This window comes from Tamandua tetradactyla, chromosome 7, assembly GCF_023851605.1.
Source record: "Tamandua tetradactyla isolate mTamTet1 chromosome 7, mTamTet1.pri, whole genome shotgun sequence".
NCBI lineage: Eukaryota > Metazoa > Chordata > Mammalia > Pilosa > Myrmecophagidae > Tamandua > Tamandua tetradactyla.
The window spans coordinates 125,246,956-125,273,832 of NC_135333.1; the positions used below are offsets into that span (position 1 = coordinate 125,246,956).

Sequence of the window (26,877 nt, forward strand, 5' to 3'; positions counted from 1 at the left end):
TTTTCTTTTTTTTTTTGTGAAAAATAACATATATACAAAAAAAAACAGTAAATTTCAAAGCACAGCACAACAATTAGTCATAGAACAGATTTCAGAGTTTGGATAGGGTTACAGTTCCACAATTGTAGGTTTTTACTTCTAGCTGCTCTAAGATACTGGAGATTGAAAGAAATATCAATTTAATGATTCAGCAACTAATCATTTGTATAACTCTACCATCACCTTTGATCTTTTTCTCATTCTTGAGGGGTATTAGGGGTATGGCCATTCTAGCTTTTTTATGTTGGAAGGGGTTGTCACTAATTTGGGGTAGGGAGTTGACACTAGCTGATGTTCTGGAGAGGCTGAGCCCTCTGCATTTCAGGACTTATCTGGTCTAGGGACCTGCTCTAGTTTGCAAGCTGCTGGAAAGCAATATACCAGAAACAGAATGGCTTTTAAAAAGGGGAATTTAATAAGTTGCTAGTTTATAGTTCTAGGCTGAGAAAATGCTCCGATTAAAACATGTTTATAGAAATATCCAATCTAAGGCATCAAGGTAAAGATACCTTGGTTCAAGAAGGCGATGAAGTTCAGGGTTTCTCTCTCAAGTGAGAAGGTGCATGGTGAACATGGTCAGGGTTTCTCATCTGGAAAGGCATGTGGTGAACATGGTGTCATCTGCTAGCTTTCTCTCCTGGCTTTCTGTTTCATGAAATCCCTGGGAAACGTTTTCCTTCTTCATCTCCAAAGGCCACTGGCTGGTAGATTCTCTGCTTCTCGTGGCTATGTCATTCTGTGGCGCTCTCTGTTGTGGCTTTCTCGTGGCTCTGTCATTCTTCTCTGCTCTCTCCTAATCTCTTGCTTTCTCCAAAATGTTTCCTCTTTTATAGGTTTCCAGTAAAGTAATCAAGACCCACCTGGAATGGATGGAGACATGTCTCCACCTAATCAGGTTTAATAGCTACGCTGATTGAGTCACATCTCCGTGGAGATAAGCTAATTAAAGTTTCCAACATGCAGTATTGAATAGGGATTAGAAGAAACAGCTGTCTTTATAAAATGGGATTACAATGGGATTAAAACATGACTTTTCTAGGGTGCACAAATCTTTTCAAACCAGCACAGGACCCATCTGGAGATTATAGGTTTCTGGAAAGTTACCCTAGTGCATCGAGCTTTTGTCGAATCTTCTGTATTGCCCTAGGTGTTCTTTAAGATTGGCTGGAATGGTTTTGGTTGGGGTTTGGCAAGTTGTGATAGGTAGCAATGTCTAACTGAAGCTTGCAATAAGAGAGACCTCCAGAGTAGCCTCTCGGCTCTATTTGAGTGGCCTTTCTCAGCCACTGATACCTTATTAGTTTCACTTCTTTTCCCCCTTTTGGTCAGGATGGAATTGTTGATCTCATGATACGAGGGCTGGACTCATCCCTGGGAGTCATCTCCCATGCTGCCAGGGAGACTTTCACCCCTGGATGTCATGTCCCACATAGGGGGGAGGGCAATGATTTCACTTGCAGAGTTGGGATTAGAGAGAGTGAGGCCACATCTGAGCAACAGAAGAGGTCCTCCGGAAGTTAACTCTTAGGCATCCCTATAGATAGGCTAAGCTTCTCTGCTACCTACGTAAACTTCACAAGAGTAAGCCTCGAAATCAAGGGCTTGGCCTATTGATTTGGGTGTCTCTAATCTTCGACACAGTATCAGGGGATTCCCTGATGGTAAAGTTTAATAGTTCCATAATTTTTTCTCCCATCTCTCAGGGGACTTTGCCAATACTTTTTTTTTTTTTTTATTAATTAAAAAAAGAATTAACAAAACAATTAGAAATCATTCCAATCTACATGTACAATCAGTAATTCTTTTTTTTTTTTTTTTTTCTTGTTATTTTTTTTTTTTATTAATTAAAAAAAGAATTAACAAAACAATTAGAAATCATTTCAATGTACATGTACAATCAGTAATTCTTAATAACATCACATAGTTGCATATTCATCATTTCTTAGTACATTTGCATCGATTTAGAAAAAGAAATAAAAAGACAACAGAATAAGAATTAAAACAATAATAGAAAGAAAAAAAAACAAAAACAAAAAACCTATACCTCACATGCAGCTTCATTCAGTGTTTTAACATAATTGCATTACAATTGGGTAGTATTGTGCTGTCCATTTCTGAGTTTTTATATCCAGTCCCGTTGTACAGTCTGTATCCCTTCATCTCCAATTATCCCTTCTCTTTTTTCTTTTTTTTTTTAATTAACGGAAAAAAAGAAATTAACCCAACATTTAGAGATCATACCATTCTACACATGCAATCATTAATTCTTAATATCATCACATAGATGCATGATCATCATTTCTTAGTACATTTGCATTGGTTTAGAAGAACTAGCAACATAACCAAAAAAGATATAGAATGTTAATATAGAGAAAAAAATAAAAGTAATAATAGTAAAATCAAAACAAAACAAAACAAAACAAAACAAAAACCTATAGCTCAGATGCAGCTTCATTCAGTGTTTTAACATGATTACTTTACAATTAGGTATTATTGTGCTGTCCATTTTTGAGTTTTTGTATCTAGTCCTGTTGCACAGTCTGTATCCCTTCAGCTTCAATTACCCATTGTCTTACCCTGTTTCTAACTCCTGCTGAACTCTGTTACCAATGACATATTTCAAGTTTATTCTCGAATGACCGTTCACATCAGTGGGACCATACAGTATTTGTCCTTTAGTTTTTGGCTGGATTCACTCAGCATAATATTCTCTAGGTCCATCCATGTTATTACATGGTTCATAAGTTTATCTTGTCTTAAAGCTGCATAATATTCCATCGTATGTATATACCACAGTTTGTTTAGCCACTCTTCTGTTGATGGAGATTTTGGCTGTTTCCATCTCTTTGCAATTGTAAATAATGCTGCTATAAACATTGGTGTGCAAATGTCCGTTTGTGTCTTTGCCCTTAAGTCCTTTGAGTAGATACCTAGCAATGGTATTGCTGGGTCGTATGGCAATTCTATATTCAGCTTTTTGAGGAACCGCCAAACTGCCTTCCACAGTGGCTGCACCCTTTGACATTCCCACCAACAGTGGATAAGTGTGCCTCTTTCTCCGCATCCTCTCCAGCACTTGTCATTTTCTGTTTTGTTGATAATGGCCATTCTGGTGGGTGTGAGATGATATCTCATTGTGGTTTTGATTTGCATTTCTCTAATGGCCAGGGACATTGAGCATCTCTTCATGTGCCTCTTGGCCATCCGTATTTCCTCTTCTGAGAGGTGTCTGTTCAAGTCTTTTTCCCATTTTGTAACTGGGTTGGCTGTCTTTTTATTGTTGAGATGAACAATCTCTTTATAAATTCTGGATACTAGACCTTTATCTGATATATCATTTCCAAATATTGTCTCCCATTGTGAAGGCTGTCTTTCTACTTTCTTGATGAAGTTCTTTGATGCACAAAAGTGTTTAATTTTGAGGAGTTCCCATTTATTTATTTCCTTCTTCAGTGCTCTTGCTTTAGGTTTAAGGTCCATAAAACCGCCTCCAGTTGTAAGATCCATATAATATCTCCCAACATTTTCCTCTAACTGTTTTATGGTCTTAGACCTAATGTTTAGATCTTTGATCCATTTTGAGTTAACTTTTGTATAGGGTGTGAGAGATGGGTCTTCTTTCATTCTTTTGCATATGGATATCCAGTTCTCTAGGCACCATTTATTGAAGAGACTGCTCTGTCCCAGGTGAGTTGGCTTGACTGCCTTATCAAAGATCAAATGTCCATAGATGAGAGGGTCTATATCTGAGCACTCTATTCGATTCCATTGGTCGATATATCTATCTTTATGCCAATACCATGCTGTTTTGACCACTGTGGCTTCATAATATGCCTTAAAGTCAGGCAGCGCGAGACCTCCAGCTTCGTTTTTTTTCCTCAAGATGTTTTTAGCAATTCGGGGCACCCTGCCCTTCCAGATAAATTTGCTTATTGGTTTTTCTATTTCTGAAAAATAAGTTGTTGGGATTTTGATTGGTATTGCATTGAATCTGTAAATCAATTTAGGTAGGATTGACATCTTAACTATATTTAGTCTTCCAATCCATGAACACGGTATGCCCTTCCATCTATTTAGGTCTTCTGTGATTTCTTTTAGCAGTTTTTTGTAGTTTTCTTTATATAGGTTTTTTGTCTCTTTAGTTAAATTTATTCCTAGGTATTTTATTCTTTTAGTTGCAATTGTAAATGGGATTCGTTTCTTGATTTCCCCCTCAGCTTGTTCATTACTAGTGTATAGAAATGCTACAGATTTTTGAATGTTGATCTTGTAACCTGCTACTTTGCTGTACTCATTTATTAGCTCTAGTAGTTTTGTTGTGGATTTTTCCGGGTTTTCGACGTATAGTATCATATCGTCTGCAAACAGTGATAGTTTTACTTCTTCCTTTCCAATTTTGATGCCTTGTATTTCTTTTTCTTGTCTAATTGCTCTGGCTAGAACCTCCAACACAATGTTGAATAATAGTGGTGATAGTGGACATCCTTGTCTTGTTCCTGATCTTAGGGGGAAAGTTTTCAATTTTTCCCCATTGAGGATGATATTAGCTGTGGGTTTTTCATATATTCCCTCTATCATTTTAAGGAAGTTCCCTTGTATTCCTATCTTTTGAAGTGTTTTCAACAGGAAAGGATGTTGAATCTTGTCAAATGCCTTCTCTGCATCAATTGAGATGATCATGTGATTTTTCTGCTTTGATTTGTTGATATGGTGTATTACATTAATTGATTTTCTTATGTTGAACCATCCTTGCATACCTGGGATGAATCCTACTTGGTCATGATGTATAATTCTTTTAATGTGTTGTTGGATACGATTTGCTAGAATTTTATTGAGGATTTTTGCATCTGTATTCATTAGAGAGATTGGTCTGTAGTTTTCTTTTTTTGTAATATCTTTGCCTGGTTTTGGTATGAGGGTGATGTTGGCTTCATAGAATGAATTAGGTAGTTTTCCCTCCACTTCGATTTTTTTGAAGAGTTTGAAGAGAATTGGTACTAATTCTTTCTGGAACGTTTGGTAGAATTCACATGTGAAGCCATCTGGTCCTGGACTTTTCTTTTTAGGAAGCTTTTGAATGACTAATTCAATTTCTTTACTTGTGATTGGTTTGTTGAGGTCATCTATGTCTTCTTGAGTCAAAGTTGGTTGTTCATGTCTTTCCAGGAACCCGTCCATTTCCTCTAAATTGTTGTATTTATTAGCGTAAAGTTGTTCATAGTATCCTGTTATTACCTCCTTTATTTCTGTGAGGTCAGTAGTTATGTCTCCTCTTCCATTTCTGATCTTATTTATTTGCATCCTCTCTCTTCTTCTTTTTGTCAATCTTGCTAAGGGCCCATCAATCTTATTGATTTTCTCATAGAACCAACTTCTGGCCTTATTGATTTTCTCTATTGTTTTCATGTTTTCAATTTCATTTATTTGTGCTCTAATCTTTGTTATTTCTTTCCTTTTGCTTGCTTTGGGGTCAGCTTGCTGTTCTTTCTCCAGTTCTTCCAAATGGATAGTTAATTCCTGAATTTTTGCCTTTTCTTCTTTTCTGATATAGGCATTTAGAGCAATAAATTTCCCTCTTAGCACTGCCTTTGCTGCGTCCCATAAGTTTTGATATGTTGTGTTTTCATTTTCATTCACCTCGAGGTATTTGCTAATTTCTCTTCCAATTTCTTCTTTGACCCAGTCGTTGTTTAGGAGTGTGTTGTTGAGCCTCCACGTATTTGTGAATTTTCTGGCACTCTGCCTATTATTGATTTCCAACATCATTCCTTTATGGTCCGAGAAAGTGTTGTGTAAGATTTCAATCTTTTTAAATTTGTTAAGACTTGCTTTGTGACCCAGCATATGGTCTATCTTTGAGAATGATCCATGAGCACTTGAGAAAAAGGTGTATCCTGCTGTTGTGGGATGTAATGTCCTATAAATGTCTATTAAGTCTAGTTCATTTATAGTAATATTCAGATTCTCTATTTCTTTGTTGATCCTCTGTCTAGATGTTCTGTCCCTTGATGAGAGTGGTGAGTTGAAGTCTCCAACTATTATGGTATATGAGTCTATTTCCCTTTTCAGTGTTTGCAGTATATTCCTCACGTATTTTGGGGCATTCTGATTCGGTGCGTAAATATTTATGATTGTTATGTCTTCCTGTTTAATTGTTCCTTTTATTAGTATATAGTGTCCTTCTTTGTCTCTTTTAACTGTTTTACATTTGAAGTCTAATTTGTTGGATATTAGTATAGCCACTCCTGCTCTTTTCTGGTTGTTATTTGCATGAAATATCTTTTCCCAACCTTTCACTTTCAACCTATGTTTATCTTTGGGTCTAAGATGTGTTTCCTGTAGACAGCATATAGAAGGATCCTGTTTTTTAATCCATTCTGCCAATCTATGTCTTTTGATTGGGGAATTCAGTCCATTGACATTTAGTGTTATTACTGTTTGGATAATATTTTCCTCTAACATTTTGCCTTTTGTATTATATGTATCATATCTGATTTTCCTTCTTTCTACACTCTTTTCCGTATCTCTCTCTTCTGTCTTTTTGTATCTGACTCTAGTGCTCCCTTTAGTATTTCTTGCAGAGCTGGTCTCTTGGTCACAAATTCTCTCAGTGACTTTTTGTCTGAGAATGTTTTAATTTCTCCCTCATTTTTGAAGGATAATTTTGCTGGATATAGGAGTCTTGGTTGGCAGTTTTTCTCTTTTAGTATTTTAAATATATCATCCCACTGTCTTCTAGCTTCCATGGTTTCTGCTGAGAAATCTACACAAAGTCTTATTGGGTTTCCCTTGTATGTAATGGATTGTTTTTCTCTTGCTGCTTTCAAGATCTTCTCTTTCTCTTTGACCTCTGACATTCTAACTAGTAAGTGTCTTGGAGAACGCCTATTTGGGTCTAATCTCTTTGGGGTGCGCTGCACTTCTTGGATCTGTAATTTTAGGTCTTTAATAAGAGTTGGGAAATTTTCAGTGATAATTTCTTCCATTAGTTTTTCTCCTCCTTTTCCCTTCTCTTCTCCTTCTGGGACACCCACAACACGTATATTTGTGCGGTTCATATTGTCCTTGAGTTCCCTGATACCCTGTTCAAATTTTTCCATTCTTTTCCCTATAGTTTCTGTTTCTTTTTGGAATTCAGATGTTCCATCCTCCAAATCACTAATTCTATCTTCTGTCTCTTTAAATCTATCATTGTAGCTATCCATTATTTTTTCTATGTTTGCTACTTTATCCTTCACTTCCATAAGTTCTGCGATTTGTTTTTTCAGTTTTTCTATTTCTTCTTTATGTTCAGCCCATGTCCTCTTCATGTCCTCCCTCAATTTATCGATTTCATTTTTGAAGAGGTTTTCCATTTCTGTTCGTATATTCAGCATTAGTTGTCTCAGCTCTTGTGTCTCATTTGAGCTATTGGTTTGTTCCTTTGACTGAGCCATATTCTCAATCTTTTGAGCGTGGACAGTTATCTTCTGCTGCTGGCGTCTGGGCATTTATTCAGATTTCTCTTGGTGTTGGACCCAGCAAGGTTGTAATATTTTTCTGTGAAATCTCTGGGTTCTGTTTTTCTTATCCTGCCCAGTAGGTGGCGCTCGTGGCACACGTTTGTCTGCGGGTCCCACCAGTAAAAGGTGCTGTGGGACCTTAAACTTTGGAAAACTCTCGCCGTCCTGGGGGTTCGCTAGCCGAAGCGGCTTGAGCCGGCCGGGGTCCGAACGCAGGGAGGGTTGCTGGTCGCCGCAGCCAGGGAAAGAGCCCGTCCGAATTTCCTAGTCGGCCCTGGGCAACAAGCGTGGCGGGAGGGCGCCAGCGGCAGCAGCCCGCCCGGGATAGTGCACGTTCCCCGGGAGTCACGGGTTTGGAAGGGGCCTCCCCAACCCGTCACCGTTCTCCGCGGCCTGGGGGTTTCCGATCCAATTCTCTCAGTTGGTCCGGGGGCTGCGCGTGGTGTGGGCGTCAGCCGCGGCGGTTTCAGGGGACCGCCTCTCCAATTCTCCCAGCCGGCCCGGGAAGGGGGAAGGGAGTAACTCCGGCCGCTTGCCACCCCGCCCGGTAAGGCCCGCGCGCCTCGGCGATCTCACCCGAGCTGCTTCTCTCAGCCAGCCAGCCGTTCCAGGATGGGGTACGCTGTCTTTTTTATCTCTGTTGTGGCTTTGGGCGCTTTCTGTATCGTTTCTACTCCCCTAGTAGGTGTCCTGGAGAAGAAACTAAGATCCGCGCGTCTTACTAAGCCGCCATCTTCCAGGAAGTCCCTTTGCCAATACTTTTTGATCATCTACTTAAAAAACTGAGGATGTATTGAGGCATTATATTAAGCTATACAGGATTAAAGGCCCTCATTCTTATTCTGGGCTTCCTGTGTATGGATTGTTTAAATGATTTATCCGGACAGTTTGAGTTAGATTATGTGCTACAGAAGATTTAGGTTCCGGACAAAATAAACCTTTCTTCCTTTGGTCTCAAAGAGTAGGTGCGGTTCTGAAATATAGACAATATCTTTCTTACCCCTGTGTTCTGAATTACCTTAATCCCGACCTGATCAACTTTGTTCCTATCTCTAAATTCTTTGAGGCTGTTTGATGTTACCTATCTATTGCTTCCACATCTCTGTTGGAAAATCCTTCTTTACACTGAGTTGAAATCTGCCACATCTAACCTCCACTCTTTGGTCCTTGTTTTGCCCTCCGTAGAAAGCTGTTTTCACATCGCACCCCTGTGAATACCCGACGCTACTGTTGTTCAAGTTGTCTGTCTTCTCCTTTCCAAATCCCCAAATCCTTTCTTGTTTCTTACTGAGCATAGTCCCTGTGGTAGAGCTTCGGTTGGCAGATCTCATTTGGAATGTGGTACTCAGTGTGTCTGACCAGGGCAGAGAACAGTGGGGTGACCCCCTTCCTCAAATCTGGATGCTTTGCTGTTCATTTCTGTGGGCATGGCCCCCAAATTATCTTAGTCTCTTTGGTATATACGTTAATGTAACATGTTTGATCATTTAACTACACATGACTTTTTTTTTGGGTTCATAGTCCTGGAATTGCCCACTGAACCACATGTACACCCTACTACAAGTGACTCTTAAAAGCATATTTGGTATTATCTAAGATGCTTTTGATACCACAAGCATGGCTTTTTCCAATAGAAGGGCCTGCCCGAGCCGCCACTGTAAAGAAGAAACACATTTCTTAGTGTGAAGGTGATTTATTGCAAGCATACTTGCAAGGAACTGGAGGATATCTTCCCAAACCAGTTCGAGGTGGGGATGTGAGTTAGGGTTTTTTAGGTAAAGTGATGGGGGTAGGGATTAAAACGAAGTATAATGTCCACATGATTCATTCTTGTCTGGTCAGCAGTGATTTTGGATCTTTGTAAGGAGGGCACAAGCAGTTTTTCTTAATCCTGTGTTGTCTCAAACACTTCTTGTTGTTCCATCTTCACTTTAGATATCCACGTGCAAGCTCTTATGTGCAGGGTATTCAGGACTCTTTTCAGAGTTTTGTCTTTTGAGGAGGGGGTCACTGATTCACCGGGCTGCAGGGTGTTCTTGATGCTATTCTGTTATCTTATTCCTGTAAGCAGAAATGAAAAAGTCTGGTTAATGTCCTTCTGGGAACTAAGTACAAAGAGTAGACTGCTAAGCTCAGCTGGGGTAAGCATATTTTTCATCTGTCATTTGTAGTATCTATCTTGATATTTGTATTAGTGTTTTTACCTACTTGATTTTATGTTAATTTTAAGCTTATCTTTTTGTATCCACTTATATCAATTCTAAGATAGTATTTTTTAATTAGAGATTTGTGAGATACTATTTGATAACATATTGCTATTTGGATAATTTAATTGGTGCTTTTTTCCAATTGGCATACTTAACTGAATCAATCAATGTCTTTTTAGATCCATATGTCAAGCTTCTACTTGATGCTATGAAGCACTCTGGTTGGTAAGTAAATCTTTTTGGAGTACTGCTCTACATTCTGGCTGCTAAAAAACAAAAACCAAAAAATGGGAACTATTTAAGATTTCTCACTTCAGGTCAAGAAACGATTTCCACGAGGTAGGTGGTGGTGATTGGCTGCATTCTCTCCAGGCAGGCCTTCTCTTTGGACATCTGCCCTAACTCTAAATCTCTTGCTCTACCCTTTACTTTGGGTATTTAATAAAAAAGATACTGAAAATCTTTCTTTTTAAGAAAGATTACCAAACCTGGCCTTTCCACTATGCCATCCTAGGCATCGTCCTTATTGGAGAAGAAATCTTAGCATGTTACATAAGTGATTTCCAGATGTTGTTTCACTTGGAAGGGTTTGAAGGAAGTGACTTTTGAGGTCTACTTCTTAACATTCTTGCCCAAGGGCAGGAACATCAGCATTTCTCCAATATGGGTTTATCATTCGACCAAAGACCTTATGAATCATGTCATAGAACTTGAATTAGGATAGATCTTGCAGAGACAATCCCCTTATTTTACAGATGAGAAAACTGGGTCCTAAAGGTGTTATGTTGCTTTCCCAAGGTTTCATATTTTTTAGTGGCAGAAGGTATTTACAATATGAGTCTCTTGACTCCTGCCCAGGGCTGGTTCCTCTATGGCACATGCATGCGGCTTCTGGACATTATCTCTTTAATTCATTCTTGCCTTTTAGTGCTGTTAACAGAGAAAGACATTTTTCTTGTGAAGATTGTAATGGAAATGTCAGTGGAGGTTTTGATGCTTCAACATGTCAGGTAGGCATTTTGCTAAGTTGTTTTCTTCCCTCCAATCTTCTTTCCTGATATTTTCTGAACACCTTTCATGTGCTGAGCATTTCATTTGGTAAAATTGAAATGAATCCTACTTTGTGTAGGATTCAAAAAATGAACTAGTCATCATACTTTTTTGTAGCTTACACTCATAGGGGAGATAAAACATGGACACAGACAATTATAAAATTTGAGGCTTAAACTATTTTAGGTGGATATAGTTGCCACAGTGGGACTGTTACGGTATTGACCAAAAGATGCCAATAGATACATCTAGAGGATATACACCCTCTTTGGGCAGAGAAGACAAAGACTGTTGCTGAGAGCGTGGGTAGTATGAATGAAGATGGGGTGCTGGGAAAGCCCAAGGCATGTTTGGGGAATGACATTTTATCTAAGTTAGCTGGAGGGGAGAAGCACATGGGGAATAAGAGGAAATAGGATTGGAAGGAAAGTTAAGCCATGTGATAGAAGGCTTTCAATGCCTTTCTAAAGGGTTTCACCTTTACATGATGAGAACTGATGCACCTTTGAACATTTTTGATAGGGGAGTGAGTTTTCTCATCTGTATAATATGGGTAATGATTATTTCTATCTTATAAAATGGTTATGAACATTAAATTTTATATCTTTTGTAAAGAACTTATCATAGTGCCTGGCTTATAATATGCATATAGTACATGTTGTTAGTCTTAAGTCACTGGAGGTTTATGATGGAGTCTCAGATGTGATAAATGGATGATATCATGTAATAAAGGTAGTTGAAGATGTTATAAGTAGTTATTTCCATCTTGAATGTACAACCTACATTTAATTACCTTAAATATTTCCTGCTAGAGAATTTTATATATATATTTTAACGGCTGATTCACAGCAATCATTGGAAAGCAATATGGTACAGAGATTAGTGGTCTGGATTTTGGAGTCTAATGGACTTAGGTTCAAGTCTCAGTTTCCTCACTTTTTACCTATAGGCCTTGGTCAGGTTATTTGTCTTATTCTCAGTTTCCTATTTGTAAATTGGAAATCACAATACTTATAGCTCTCACCAAAATGGCTCTTGATAAGTTCTTAGTTAAATACAGTGGATATTTTCAACCTTCATCTTCTCAGCAGTATTGGATACAGTTGAGCACTCTCTCCTTTTATTTATTTATTAACTTTTTTTAGTTGTATAATATAACATATATACAAAGCAAAGAAAGATGAAAGCAATATTTTCAAAGTACTCTGCAACAGGTAGTTACAGGACAGATCCCAGAGTTTGTCATGGGCTACCATACTGTCATCTCAAATTTTTCCTTGTAGCTACTTCAGAATATAGAAGGCTAGAGGAGATTTTTTTTTACTCATCACAATAGACTTTTTTTTTCCTTTTTTGTGAAAAAATAACATATATACAAAAAAGCAATAAATTTCAAAGGACAGCACAATAATTGATTGTAGAACAGATTTCATAGTTTAGTATGGGTTACAGTTCCACAATTTTAGGTTTTTACTTCTAGCTGCGCTAAGATACTGGAGACTAAAAGAAATATCAATTTAATGATTCAGCAGTCATAATTGTTTGTTAAACCCTGCCTTTTCTGTTATACCTCCACCATCACCTTTGATCTTTCTATCCTAGGGAGCTGGAACTAGCTGATGTTCTGGAGAGGCTGGGCCCTTTAGGTTTCAGGACTTATCTGGTCTAGGGCCCCATTGGGAGGTTGTGGGTTTGTGGAAAGTTACCTTAGTGCATGGAACCTTTGTAGAATCTTATATACTGCCCTAAGTGTTCTTTAGGATTAGCTGGAATGGCTTTGGTTGGGGTTTGGCAAGTTATGATAGATAACAATGTCTAACTGAAACTTGTGTAAGAATGACCTCCAGAGTAACCTCTTCACTCTATTTGAACTCTCTCAGCCACTGATACTTTATTAGTTACACTTCTTTTCCCCCTTTTGGTCAGGATGGAATTGTCAATCCCATGGTGCCAGGGGTAGACTCATCCCTGGGAGTCATCTCCCACGCTGCCAGGGAGACTTTCACATCCTGGAGGTCATGTCCCACGTAGGGGGGAGGGCAATGATTTCATTTGCAGAGTTGGAATTAGAGAGAGTGAGGCCACATCTGAGCAACAAAAAAGGTCCTCCAGAAATAACTCTTAGGCATACCTACAGGTAGACTAAGCTAGATTTAGATTAGCTTCACAAGAGTAAGCCACAAGACCAAGGGCTTGGCCTCTTGATTTGGTGTCCCTAATGTTTGACACATTATCAGGGAATTCCCTGATGGTAAAGTTTAATAGTTCCATGATTTTTCTCCCATCTCTCAAGGAACTTTGCCAATAGTTTTTGATCATCTGCTTAATAAACTGAGGATGTATTGCAGCATTACATTAAGCTGTACAGGGTTGAAGGCCTCATTTTTATTCTGGGCTTCCTGCGCATGGGTTGTTTAAATGATTTATCCAGACAGGTTGAGTTAGATTTTGTGCTGGAGAAAATTTAGGTTCCAGACAAAATAAACCTTTCTTCCTTTGGTCTCAAAGAGTAAGTGAGATTGTAAAATATAAACAATGTCTTCCGTACCCCTGTGTTCTGAATTAATGTAATCCTGACCTAATTGGCTTCATTCTTATCTCTAAATTCCAGGTTGTAGACATATGAAACGTCCTCTCAAAATTCAGAAATAATAATTACCACTCCAGACTAAATGTGTCTGCTATAAGAGCTTACAATCTAGGCCCTGTTTTCTTACAAGCATTTTCTAAAGGAGACCATATCTCTCCTTTTATTTTTTTAATTAAATTTTTATTGTGAAGTGTTTCAGTCATACAGAAGAGTGTAAAAAACCTATATGTACACTTTGTAAAATGATAATATTAAAGTGAACCCCTGTGTAACTGCCACCTGGGTTTGAGAAATGGAACATTGCTAGGATTTCAGAAGCCTATGTCCCCTCTTAAGTCGTATCTGTTTGCCTTCATTACCTTGACTTTTGTGATAATCACTCCCTGCTTTTCTGAATGGTTTTACTATATATGCTTAAAATCTCTAACAGCATTTTACTTAGTTTTATCTGTCTTTGAGCTATATAAATGGAATACTTTGAGTGTTATAAAATGAAATCATAGTGTATATAGTCTTCTGTAGCTGAATTTTTTTGTTCAGCATTGTTTGTGAGATTCTTCCATGTTGTTGGATGTAGTTCTCATTTACTTATTTTCATTGTTGTATAGTATTCCATTATATATCTATAATACAGTTTGTTTCCAGTTTTGCTTTTATGAACATTGTTTCTATGAAAATTCTGGTCCTTTTATCCTAGTGCATGCGTGAAGTTTCTCCAAGTTCTATCTATACCTCCGAGAATTTCTGCATGATAAAGTGTTCTAGTTTACTAGCTGCCAGAATGCGACACACAAGAGATGGATTGGCTTTTAATAAATGGGGATTTATTTCATTAGTTCTTCAGAGGAAAGGTAGCTAACTTTCAACTGAGGTTCTTTCTTATGTGGGAAGGCACAGGATGATCTCTGCTGGCCTTCTCTCCAGGCCTCTGGGTTCCAACAACTTTCCCCAGGGTGATTTCTTTCTGCATCTCCAAAGGGCTGAGTTGGAAAAGCTGAGATGAGGTATGCTGAGCTGCTTGGGCTGTGCTACGTTGAGCTCTCTCATATAAGCACCAGCCTATTAAATCAAACATCATTCATTATAGCAGGCACGCCTCCTAGCAACTGCAGATGTAATGAGCAACAGATGAGGTTCAGGTACCATTGACTGATGTCCACAGCAACATAACTAGGTACCTTCACCTGGCCAAGCTGACAACTGAATCTAACTACCACATATAGTTTGCATATGCATGACTTTAGAAAATAGTGCAAAACACTTATTTTCCTTGGTTTTTAGTGTACAACCTTCTTCTGGTGCGCCTTTGCTAGTTTACCTTCCTCTGCAGCATCTAAATGTTGAACCTCCCTAATGCTTGGGGTTAAATCCCCTCCTCTTCTTACTCTATTCTCTGCCAAGGGTATCTCATTTATTTTCCTAGGTCAGAGCTCTCCTTTGAACTCCACATCCATATATCCAGTTGCCCACTTGTATATATCCATTTATGCTTGGATATCTCAAAGGTTTCTCAGACCTAACATGTCTGAGACAAAGCATGTGATTTTTGTCCCCATCCAACCTGGTCTTCTTTTAGTTTTGCATATCTCAGTGAATGGTACCACCATCTGTGCCATTACTCAAGTCAGAAATTTAAGAATCATTCTTAATGCCTCTGATCTTCTCCCATATTCTCTCCATTACCAAATTTTGTCCAGTTTACCTCCTAAATATCCTTTTCTGCTCCCACCATCCTAGCTCAAGTACCCTTGTCTCTTGCCTAGAATTCTTCAGTAGCCTTCAACTAGTCTTTCTTTACCCAGTCTTGGTCATCTCCTGCTTATTCTTCCTACTACAGTCAAAAGGATAAAAACAAAATAAAACAAAAACGCTTTCCTGTTTTAGTACTCCTCTTCAGTGGCTTCCTATTGTTGCTAGGGTAAAGACAAGGGATTTATTCCCTGCCTGCTGTATCCATCCTATCTCCAACTCTCTGTGCTTTAGTTCTATGGGCCTGCTTGCAGGCATTCTTATTAAATGTGCTCATGACAACTTGGTTTTTTTTCTTCATGAAAGCTGTCATTACATATATTTAAACATTTTGGTAAATAAATATATATTTTTTTAATTTATTTTTTATTTTTAAAAAGATTTAAAAAAAATTTTTTTTCATTAATTAACAGAAAAAAAGAAATTAACCCAACATTTAGAAATCATACCATTCTACATATGCAATCAGTAATTCTTAACATCATCACATAGATGCATGATCATCGTTTCTTAGTACATTTGCATCGGTTTAGAAGAACTAGCAACACAACCGAAAAAGATATAGAATGTTAATATAGAGAAAAAAATAAAAGTAATAATAGTAAAAACAAAACAAAACAAAACAAAACAAAACAAAACAAAAACCTATAGCTTGGATGCAGCTTCATTCAGTGTTTTAACATGATTACTTTACAATTAGGTATTATTGTGCTGTCCATTTTTGAGTTTTTGTATTTAGTCCGGTTGCACAGTCTGTATCCCTTCAGCTCCAATTACCCATTATCTTACCCTGTTTCTAACTCCTGCTGGACTCTGCTACCAATGACATATTCCAAGTTTATTCTCGAATGTCGATTCACATCATTGGGACCATGCAGTATTTGTCTTTTAGTTTTTGGCTAGACTCACTCAGCATAATGTTCTCTAGGTCCATCCATGTTATTACATGCTTCATAAGTTTATCCTGTCTTAAAGCTGCATAATATTCCATCGTATGTATATACCACAGTTTGTTTAGCCACTCGTCTGTTGATGGACATTTTGGCTGTTTCCATCTCTTTGCAATTGTAAATAACGCTGCTATAAACATTGGTGTGCAAATGTCCGTTTGAGTTTTTGCCCTTAATTCCTTTGAGTAGATTCCCAGCAATGGTATTGCTGGGTCGTATGGCAATTCTATATTCAGCTTTTTGAGGAACCGCCAAACTGCCTTCCACAGTGGTTGCACCATTTGAGATTCCCACCAACAGTGGATAAGTGTGCCTCTTTCACCGCATCCTCTCCAGCACTTGTCATTTTCTGTTTTGTTGATAATGGCCATTCTGGTGGGTGTGAGATGATATCTCATTGTGGTTTTGATTTGCATTTCTCTAAACATTTTGGTAAATATTTGATGAATTTCTTTCTCCACCAGTAGATTATAAATCACTCAAGGGCTGAACAAGTTGAAGGAATGTATATAAAACATCTGGCACTTATCCCAGTGTCTGGCATATACTAAGACATAATGACTGGTAGCCATTATTATTAGGAAACATCATGTCTTTATTCTTTAATGGTCCTGTCCAGTGTACCCTTGGCATTTTGCACTTCTTTCTGAAGATCTTTTTGAAAAATTTTCCTGGCAGTTCTAGTAGAATGAGGACCCTGGTGCGTATTTATTGCTCACTGTTTGTTCATTGCTCATTCAAGAACTAGATAAGGAACATTTTACATATAGTCTCATTTAATTCTCACAATTCTATGAAGTAGGTACACATTATCTCCTATTAATTTGAAGAAACTTGAGGTATAAAGATATTAAGAACTTGTCCAAGGTCACTGAATTAGTAGGGGGTAGATTGGAATTTGAACCTGTCTGTTTCATTCTTTAATCTGAGAGCTATTGGGGGCCAGAGAGAGGAGAAGGGAGAGGTTAGTGGCAAGGGAAGACTTAAAGGAGCATGTGTAGGGAGGACTGTGGGGTGGCCTGGGTAGATGGGGAAGAGTGGGTGGAGGCGTTCCAATCCGGGGAGCCCCCTAGTGTGCGAGAGGAGATAGAATCTAGGAAATGAAAGTAGAGAGGAGATAGAATCTAGAAAATGAAAGTAGATTTTTAGAAATAACCTAAGGTCTCTTATTTTGGTGCCTTCTAGATTGTTTTGTGCCAGAATAATATCTCTAATCAAGGCCATATGAACAGAGTGGTCACCCACGAGCTCATTCATGCATTTGATCATTGTCGTGCCCATGTTGACTGGTTCACCAATGTCAGACATTTGGCCTGCTCAGAGGTGAGTTTTACTGTAGAAGACAATTTTTTTTTTTCAAATTTCATCAAGTAGCCTTTTGTTCAAACATTTTTTCAAGTATAATTTATTCTTTTTCTTATTTTCATAGTTTTACCTTACTCTTGAATTTCTGTTTTTGACTATCATCAAATATGATTTTTGTGATACAACTAGAAGACTTTTAAGTATCTTTTTAAATTTGCTTAAATCTAACCTTTGGTCCTAAGAGTTGTGATGAGTGACTTAATTATAAAAATAAGCTACTAATTTGTCTTATAGAAGTAACTAGTTAATATAAAAAATAATAGTCATATTTATTAAGAGCTATTTGCCAAACTGTTCTAACTTTGGATTCTTATATAACATTCACAACAAGCCATTGAGGTTGATATTATTGTTATCCCCATTTAAATTTGTGCTAAGTGAGTTAGTTGTTGGGTATCTTGACTGAGATCCTATAGTTATTAAGTGGAAGAGGCAGGATTTGAACTCAAGCCAGGCAGGATTAAAACCAGGATGTATAATTGGTTGGTTGTCCATAGGAAAGGCACCTTGCTTGCCCTAAAATAAAACATTAGTGCAATCATCTTAAGTGGGTCTTATTAAACACTTTGAATTGCTGTCAGAAGAACACATGTTTCTAGAGAGACATATTATTTCATACTTGCATTTCATTAATTGAAGAGTACAGTGTGATGAGAAGTTATAAAACCAATATAAATCTGAAGTTTATACTGTATAACCTAGATTATTTTCTCTTTCCCTTGAAATTAATAAGCAGCCTCACTGCAATCTAACTATAATTCATGTTATTGGGAGAGAAGACTGAAACCAGAGTTTTTAAATAGGTTTCCCTCTTGGGTGTTATGAGAATTAAGGCCTGTTAGCTAGTAAAGTGTTAAGTGCCTTGAGCTACTCAGAGGAATGAGGCCAAGTTAATGTTGAAGTAATAAGAAGTGGACCATTTTGTTTGCAATGAGCTGCAAAAAATGTGGCTCGGTTGGCTGTAAAATCTATATCTATAGGTGCAAGACTTTCATATATTACAGTCACTTTTTACCTTAAAAATACAACAAATTAGAAAATATATCTGAACTTCAGTCTGTCATGCATGTAGTATAACAGTTTGGAATATACTCCATTCTTTGTGTTGAATGGAAAACTACTTTGTACTGCTTACTTTTTCATAGGACAGTGAAGGCCCTGGAAGGAAGTCATAAATTTGTAAGAGTTTTGAGGGAAGGTCCAAGAGAGTTTCAAAGATTTGAGTTTGGACTGGGAAGTTCATATGCTCAAAGTGTCTTAGACTCAGGTATATTGAAACAGTTTTTAAGATGATATTGAAGCTCAGCTTTTAGGTTTTTAGAAGAATGTTTCTTGAATCTTTTGGTTATTTTTACAAGTGTTTTTTTGATCTTATAGAGAGAGTGGGCTTTAACTCTAAAGTCCCATACTTTGGCTTTGGTTTTTTTTTTTTTTTTTAACACGGGCAGGCACCGGGAATCAAACCCAGGTCCTCTGGCATGGCAGGTGAGCATTCTTGCCTGCTGAGCCACCGTGACCTGCCCTGGCTTTGGTTTTAAAAGAAATTAGTTCTATAAGGCTATCATGTAAAGTTTAGAAGATCAATCCTCTTTGGTAGGTAATTGAACTTTTTCTTGCCAACATAGTATGTTTGGCATTGTCTGACATAGCTCATGAATATCTGCTCTTTTTCTTAATTTAAAGACTTCCTGAGTCAATTGACTTTTTAAATTTAAATTTTAATTTGTATTGATAAATTTTAACACACATTCCATACATGGTGTAAAATTAGTGGTTCACAATATCATCACATAGTTGTGTATTCATCACTGTGATCATTTTTCAGAACATTTATATCACTCCAGGAAAAAAAAAAAGAAAAAAGAAAAAGCTCATATATACTATACCCCTTACAGCTTCCCTCTCACTGACCACTAGTATTTCCATCTACCTAATTTATTTTACCCATTTTTTCTCCTATTATTTATTTGTTTTTATCCATACTTTTTTTTTGCTCATCTGTCCATCCCTGAATAAAAGGAGCATTAGACACAAAGTTTTCACAATCACACAGTTACATTATGAAAACTATATCATTATACAATTGTCTTAAGGAATCAAGGCTACTGGAACACAGCTCAACAGTTTCAGGTACTTCCCTCTAGCCACTCCGCAAACTAAAAAGGGATATCTATATAATGCATAAGAATAACCTCCAGAATAACCTCTAAACTCTGTTTGAAATTTCTCAGCTACTGAAACTTTATTTTGTCTCATTTCTCTCTTCCCCCTTTTAGTCAAGAAGGTTTTCTCAATCCCATGATGCTGGGTCCTAGCTCATCTTGGAATTTATGTCCCACATTGCCAGGGAGATTTATACCCCTGGAGTCATGTCCCAAGTAGTGGGGAGGGCAGTGAATTCACCTGCCGAGAAAAGAGGTTCTCTGGGGGTGACTCTTAGACCTAATTTTAAGTAAGCTTAGTCTATCCTTTGCAGGAGTAAGTGTTATGGGGTGAACCCCAAGATCGAGGGCTCGGTGTATTGAGTTGGTTCTTCCCACTGCTTGCAAGAATATCAGGAATTCTCCAAATGGGAAAGTTGAATAATATTTTCTCCTTTCTCCCCAGTCTCCCAAGGGGACTTTGCAAATACTTCTTTATTCACTGCCCAAATTACTCTGGGATATATCGGGGCATCATACTTCCCTGGACAAACCAACAAGATCTCACACACTATTCAAGATTCCATATACTTATGGTGTTCAACTAAACTGACCATACAAGTTAAATTAGATAATGTGCTATGCAAAATATAAATTTTGCACCAACTAAACCTCTCTCCCTTTGGTCTCACACAGAAGTTGAAGTTTTAAAATGTGTATGATATCATCCTTTACCCTGTAGATTACTATATACCCCAATCCTATCAAGATTAACTTCATTCATCTCTCTAGTCAAAGTCTGATCTCTTTTTCAACTTTTTAAACAGTTCCTGTATGGGATACCCCTGATTTTCATAACTTCTGAGTCTCAGGTGTCGCATAAATACCCGAAGTTTCTGGGAATGACCGGGTTTATATACAAGCAGTTCAGTACCTCAGAATTTAGAAATAACACAACTCCTAACAGTTCTTTTAAAAAATCGTACATATACTCTGTTCTCAGAAAAAAACACATAAAAAATAGTTTTATGTTCTTATCCAAACTTTACTTTGGTTGATGTCATAAAGATAAAGAGCCTACGTATATATTTTCATTTGCCTTATGTTTATTTGATAGATTCGAGCTGCAAACCTCAGTGGAGACTGCTCACTTGTAAATGAAATCTTCAGGTTACATTTTGGATTAATGCGACACCATCAGGTAAAAATTAACCTTTGAAACCACCTAACCTGAAGAGTGTTATGAGAGCTACATTTAGTATTTGAAGTCTGAAAGAACTACCTATATGAAAGTATTAAAAAATGTATACCAATTAAGCCAAACAGATAGAATTTACTTTTATTTTATAATTTTGGGACAAGCTATGAGACTGCCTGAGAGAACATAATTGTGAAAAGAGCTACGATCTTATTCCTGGGAGAATTTTGGATGGGGTAGACAAGGAATGGAAATAAGATCACAGTCTGTTTTGCATCTATCTGAACGGTCCTGGACCTATTATTCTAAACTATCATAGTAGTCTAGAGAGATAAAAATAGTAATCCTTTTCAAAACAGATTGATACTGCATTGTTGTTTGTCAAAACAACTTTAAAGGCTATATGACGTGCTAGAAAAAGCTTTGGATTGGCACAGCCTTGATTACCTTGGCAGACATCTTTAAGATCCATGATGGTTGGACATGGGGAAAGGAAGTGTCGAACTGATGGGGCTCTGTGTCCACACTTCAGGAGAAAGTCTGCCAGAGATTTCCCATGGGTAGAGTTTGTTGGGCAAATTTGTGAGGTACATGGGCATCAGGATAGTATGTTCAACCAGATGCAAAAAGGATAGGCATGAAACAATGCAAAGGCCAGTCATTCTCCAGAGAAGGGAATAACCCATCTCAGGTAGAGAGTAGAAAGTCACAGTGAACTAGTAAGAGAAATTGTGAACTTAGTGACTATAAGTTAGAATACAAGCCTGTTGCTTAGAAGGGGTGATTCTGCCAATGAGACTGTTAGTGCTTTTGGCTATGTGTGTGTGCCAAGTCAACTTAGTGATGTGCCACCCAACTTGTCTTGTGATGCATGTGTCTTCTGTGTCCTTGAATCTCTGCTTCTCTGGTAAGTTCACCTCAGGCTGGAATCCAGTGGGCTGAGTCTTCTGAGAAGGTAGGAGGAGGTTATACACCAGCACACTCCTGGAGAAGAGTGGTTAAAGTATGTGATCCAGGGCCCACAGTCTTTGAAAGAGAAGTCTCTTCTTTTCATTTTTTTTTTTTTAATTTTTTTTATTAATCAAAAAAAAAGAAAAGAAATTAACACAACATTTAGAAATCATTCCATTCTACACATGCACTCAGTAATTCTTAGTATCATCACATAGATGTATGATCATCATTTCTTAGTACATTTGCATTGATTTAGGAAAAGAACTAGCAAAACAGCAGAAAAAGATATAGAATGTTAATATAGAGAAGAGAATTAAAATAATAATACTACTAAAAAATATATATATATAAAGGAAAAAGAAAAAAACAAAAACAAAAGATACAAACAAACAAACAAACAAAAAAACTATATTTCAGGTGCAGCTTCATTCAGTGTTCCAACATAGTTACATTACACTTAGGTATTATTGTGCTGTCCATTTTTGAGTTTTTGTATCTAGTCCTGTTGCACAGTCTGTATCCCTTCAGCTCCAATTACCCATTATCTTACCCTGTTTCTAACTCCTGCTGGTCTCTGTTACCAATGATATATTCCAAGCTGATTCTCGAATGTCGGTTCACATCAGTGGGACCATACAGTATTTGTCCTTTAGTTTTTGGCTAGACTCACTCAGCATAATGTTCTCTAGGTCCATCCATGTTATTACATGCTTCATAAGTTTAGTCTGTCTTAAAGCTGCATAATATTCCATCGTAGGTATACGCCACAGTTTGTTTAGCCACTCGTCTGTTGATGGACATTTTGGCTGTTTCCATCTCTTTGCAATTGTAGATAATGCTGCTATAAACACTGGTGTGCAAATGTCCGTCTGTGTCTTTGCCCTTAAGTCCTTTGAGTAGATACCTAGCAGTGGTATTGCTGGGTCGTAATCCATTCTGCCATTCTATGTCTTTTGATTGGGAAATTCAGTCCATTAACTTTTAGTGTTATTACTGTTTGGATAATATTTTCCTCTACCATTTTGCCTTTTGTATTATATATATCATATCTGACTTTCCTTCTTTCTCTTCTGTCTTTTCGTATCTGACTGTAGTGCTCCCTTTAGTATTTCTTGCAGAGCTGGTCTCTTGGTCACAAATTCTCTCAGTGACTTTTTGTCTATAAATGTTTTAATTTCTCCTTCATTTTTGAAGGACAATTTTGCTGGATATAGAAGTCTTGGTTGGCAGTTTTTCTCTTTTAGTAATTTAAATATATCATCCCACTGTCTTCTAGCTTCCATGGTTTCTGCTGAGAAATCTACACATAGTCTTATTGGGTTTCCCTTGTATGTGACAGATTGTTTTTCTCTTGCTGCTTTCAAGATCCTCTCTTTCTCTTTGACCTCTGACATTCTAACTAGTAAGTGTCTTGGAAAACGCCTATTTGGGTCTATTCTCTTTGGGGTGCGCTGCACTTCTTGGATCTGTAAATTTAGGTCTTTCATAAGAGTTGGGAAATTTTCAGTGATAATTTCTTCCATTAGTTTTTCTCCTCCTTTTCCCTTCTCTTCTTCTGGGACACCCACAACCTGTATATTTGTGCGCTTCATATTGTCATTCAGTTCCCTGATCCCCTGCTCAAGTTTTTCCATTCTTTTCCCTATATTTTCTGTTTCTTTTTGGAATTCAGATGTTCCATCCTCCAGTTCACTAATTGTAGCTTCTGTCTCTTTAGATCTACCATTGTAGGTATCCATTGTTTTTTCCATTTTTTCTTCTTTGTCCTTCACTCCCATAAGTTCTGTGATTTTTTTTTTCAGATTTTCTATTTCTTCTTTTTGTTCAGCCCATGTCTTCTTCATGTCCTCCCTCAATTTATTGATTTGGTTTTTGAAGAGTTTTTCCATTTCTGTTTGTATATTCAGCATTAGTTGTCTCAGCTCCTGTATCTCATTTGAACTATTGGTTTGTTCCTTTGACTGGGCCATATCTTCAATTTTCCGAGCGTCATCCATTATTTTCTGCTGGTGTCTGGGCATTTGATCAGATTTCCCTGGGTGTGAGACCCGGCTGGTTGAAAGGTTTTTCTGTGAAATCTCTGGGCTCTGTTTTTCTTTTCCTGCCCAGTAGGTGGCGCTCGTGGCGCTTGTCTGTCTGCGGGTCCCACCAGTAAAAGATGCTGTGGCTCCTTTAACTTGCCAATCCGAATCTCGCAGTCGGCCCGGGAAACCGCGCGTGGGGGGGGGTCGCCGGCCTCTGCGGCTTGGGGGAGTGCCGGTCCAAATTGCCCAGCTGGCCCGAAACGCCAAGCATGGCGGGAGGGCCCCACTATCCAATGTTCCCAGTCAGACCGGGGAGCCACGTGCGTGGAGGGGAGCCCAGTCGCGCGCTCCTCGGGTATCTCACTGCAGCGGATTCTCCCTGCCCGTTCAGCCGTTCCAGAATGGGGTACGCTGTCTTTCTGGTCTCTGTCGTGGCTCTGGGAGCTGTTTCGTATTGTTTCTGTTTCTTTAGTTGCTGTTCTGGAGGAGGAACTAAGACCCGCGCGTCTTACTAAGCCGCCATCTTCTCCGGAACTCTCAGGCAGAGATTTTTTATACACTTAAGCACTCTTCCTGAAAGACCAATAATTTCACCATCTTTTGGCTCTACCACTGTAGCAGTATTCACATCGCCACTTCCCGTTGTATCAATGATATCAATGATTTTCGGTTTTCCATCAGTTGTAACCTGCATGCCCGGAGCTCCGGAATCGACCCCCGTGTCCAAAACGATGATAAGCACTCCCCGCCCATCATATTCCGGGTAGCGACAGAGAAAGGAGGAGGCCCTGGTCTCTTTTTTCGGCAGAAGACTGTGGAAAGGGAAGGGCTCCTCGGTCGCAGCGGTGGCCGTGGAAGCAAGCTGGAGGATGAGGAAGAGGCAAACTCTCTTCTTTTCATTTTTGAGTAGCTGCAGGAGTCCAGTAGCAGCCACAGGAGTTGCAACAGCAACAAATGAAAAGAAATAGCAACAGGTTGGAAAATTTATTTAGGTGATGGGAATCTGGTTGAAGAAGTTTTAGAAAATGGGGTCCCTGGTTTTTTATGGCATGTACCCAAGAAACAAACAGCAAGTACAGTACCCAGTTGTAAATTTGCAGTTACATTTCTATTTTAATAGAAATTTATTACATCTAGAGAAAAGTCAATCTGAATTATGGTTTATGCCTGTGTCTCCTAATCTTGTGGCTCCAGGAGACAAATTTTTGCCATGTTTTTTTCCCTGGAGGGAAGGCATTCCATATCGTGGCTCTGTACTATTTTTCCTTTCCTTCCTACTCCTTTATGCCAGGGATTAATTTTTTAAATCAATGTTTGGTGTAAATCAGTTGAGAAGCATTGGTTTGTATTGTAGATCTGTGTAAATTCCAGTATCAGTGAGCATCTCCTGGATGGATATGCTGAAGAGACTGAAGTAAAACTGGGAACACACAGAAGAAGAATAGGGAGTCTAATATATTGATGCTTGTCTGGATACACAGTCATCCAAATCAGTTTGTGGGTTATTATTATTTTATTTTGTAGGAATAGGTCAAATAACATTCTTTTGAGGTTTAGTTTGGGTCTGCAGAGAAATGAATGTATTAAAAGCTCTGCTCTCTAGGCATTGGAAGGGGGCGGGGCCTTATGCTTCTTAAAAAGATTTAAATTAGAATATTGAGAGATTCTAGTCTATTACTTTATAACATTAGGCAAATTATTTTCTTAGGAATAGAATTTAATATCTATGCAAAACACTCGTGAAAAGAATTGGAACACTCAGGGAAAAAAATTGCTTGATTCCCCCCCACCCAAGAAATAAAGACTTTCCAAGTTTGGGTGTGTATGTGTGTGGTTTTCTGTTGCCTCCAGGAAACAGAGAGCGTTTCTTACAGGAAAAGTTATCTAGCATTGGTCAACTGAAAATTAAGGAAGATGGATGGAGAAGTAAGGTATATTTAAATTTAATTAAATTTTATGAAAAATTCCATCAGGAGCTTACTTAGATTTTTTGTGATTCTGCAAATTGGAAGTGATTGTTTGCTAGACACTGACTAGAATTTCAGAGAATGTCATTTGCTTACATTGTTAGAAAAGATGAGCGTGAAAGAGGTCTACATGTTCCATGACATAAGAGTTAAGTTTCTTTATTCATTTTATTTTTCTCATTTGGAATGACAAAAATTAATAAATAAGATGGGAAGAAATTATTTTTAATTTTATCATGTTTAAGACATTAAATAAAATGCTAATATTTCATAATTAAACTTTCATATAAAATTAAAGCCACATTCTTTTCCTTCTCTTTAGACTTGTGTGCGAGACAGAGCCATGCTTTCTATCCTTGCTGTGAGGAATATCAGCAAAGAAGTAGCTGAAAAGGCTGTTGATGAAGTTTTTGAATCTTGTTTCAATGACTATGAACCTTTTGGAAGGATTCCACATGGCAAAACTGATGCAAAATATGCTCATAGAGACTTTCAAAACCGTGATCGGTATTATTCAAATATATGAAGTCAATCCCATTTTGTATTTCATGAAGAAATTATGTTTCTCACATGGCAGACTTATAAAATATGAGTGATCGGTTAAATACAGATAATACAAATAAGATGCTGATATGATCAGAAAAAGTAACTGTGGCAAAATGAAACTGCCTTAAATTCCAAGGCAAAAATTGTATCTTTATCGTTAACTATTTGGTAAATAAGGTAAATAAATTACATTTTTGTATTTTCTACAGTGTACTTATGCTTTTTAATTTGCATTTTATTTGTTTTTATTACATGTGATTATTTTAAAATTTAGTTATAAAACCTGTGAAGTGTGCCCTTGTCTAATGTTTATAGGTGACCAGTATTTGTATTCTAGAGCTTAAATATAGAGAGAATGTACTGTTTCATTGTAGGACATTCATTGAGATGTTGTCATGATCAAAACATTCAAAGAATGAAAGTTGGGAACAATTTGTCCAATGAGCAATGCTTCTGCATCTCTTTCTGCTTCTCTCAACATACATTTGGGGATTGTATGGCCTAATTTTCCGGGGACAGTCCTGATTAGATTTTTTTGTTTATAGAGGCAGTACATTACATTTATAATGCAATTTGATTTAATTTTTATGTGTTT

General features: G+C 37.7%; 1 protein-coding gene across 2 annotated transcripts in view; it reads left to right on the plus strand.

Annotated features, from left to right (window-relative positions):
* The window catches only part of ATP23 (ATP23 metallopeptidase and ATP synthase assembly factor homolog), a 29,301-nt gene extending 2,815 nt beyond the window's left edge, over positions 1-26,486 (plus strand). Inside the window, exons 2-6 of one of the 2 annotated variants that reach the window (XM_077111240.1) lie at positions 9,928-9,973; positions 10,677-10,758; positions 17,273-17,410; positions 20,711-20,794; positions 26,059-26,486. In XM_077111240.1, coding sequence (XP_076967355.1) covers positions 9,928-9,973; positions 10,677-10,758; positions 17,273-17,410; positions 20,711-20,794; positions 26,059-26,262 — 554 coding nt within the window. In that variant the 3' untranslated portion in view covers positions 26,263-26,486. The remainder of the gene's footprint in view (positions 1-9,927; positions 9,974-10,676; positions 10,759-17,272; positions 17,411-20,710; positions 20,795-26,058) is intronic. The other variant, XM_077111241.1, reaches the window with a different exon arrangement.
* The last annotated feature ends 391 nt before the right edge of the window (positions 26,487-26,877 follow it).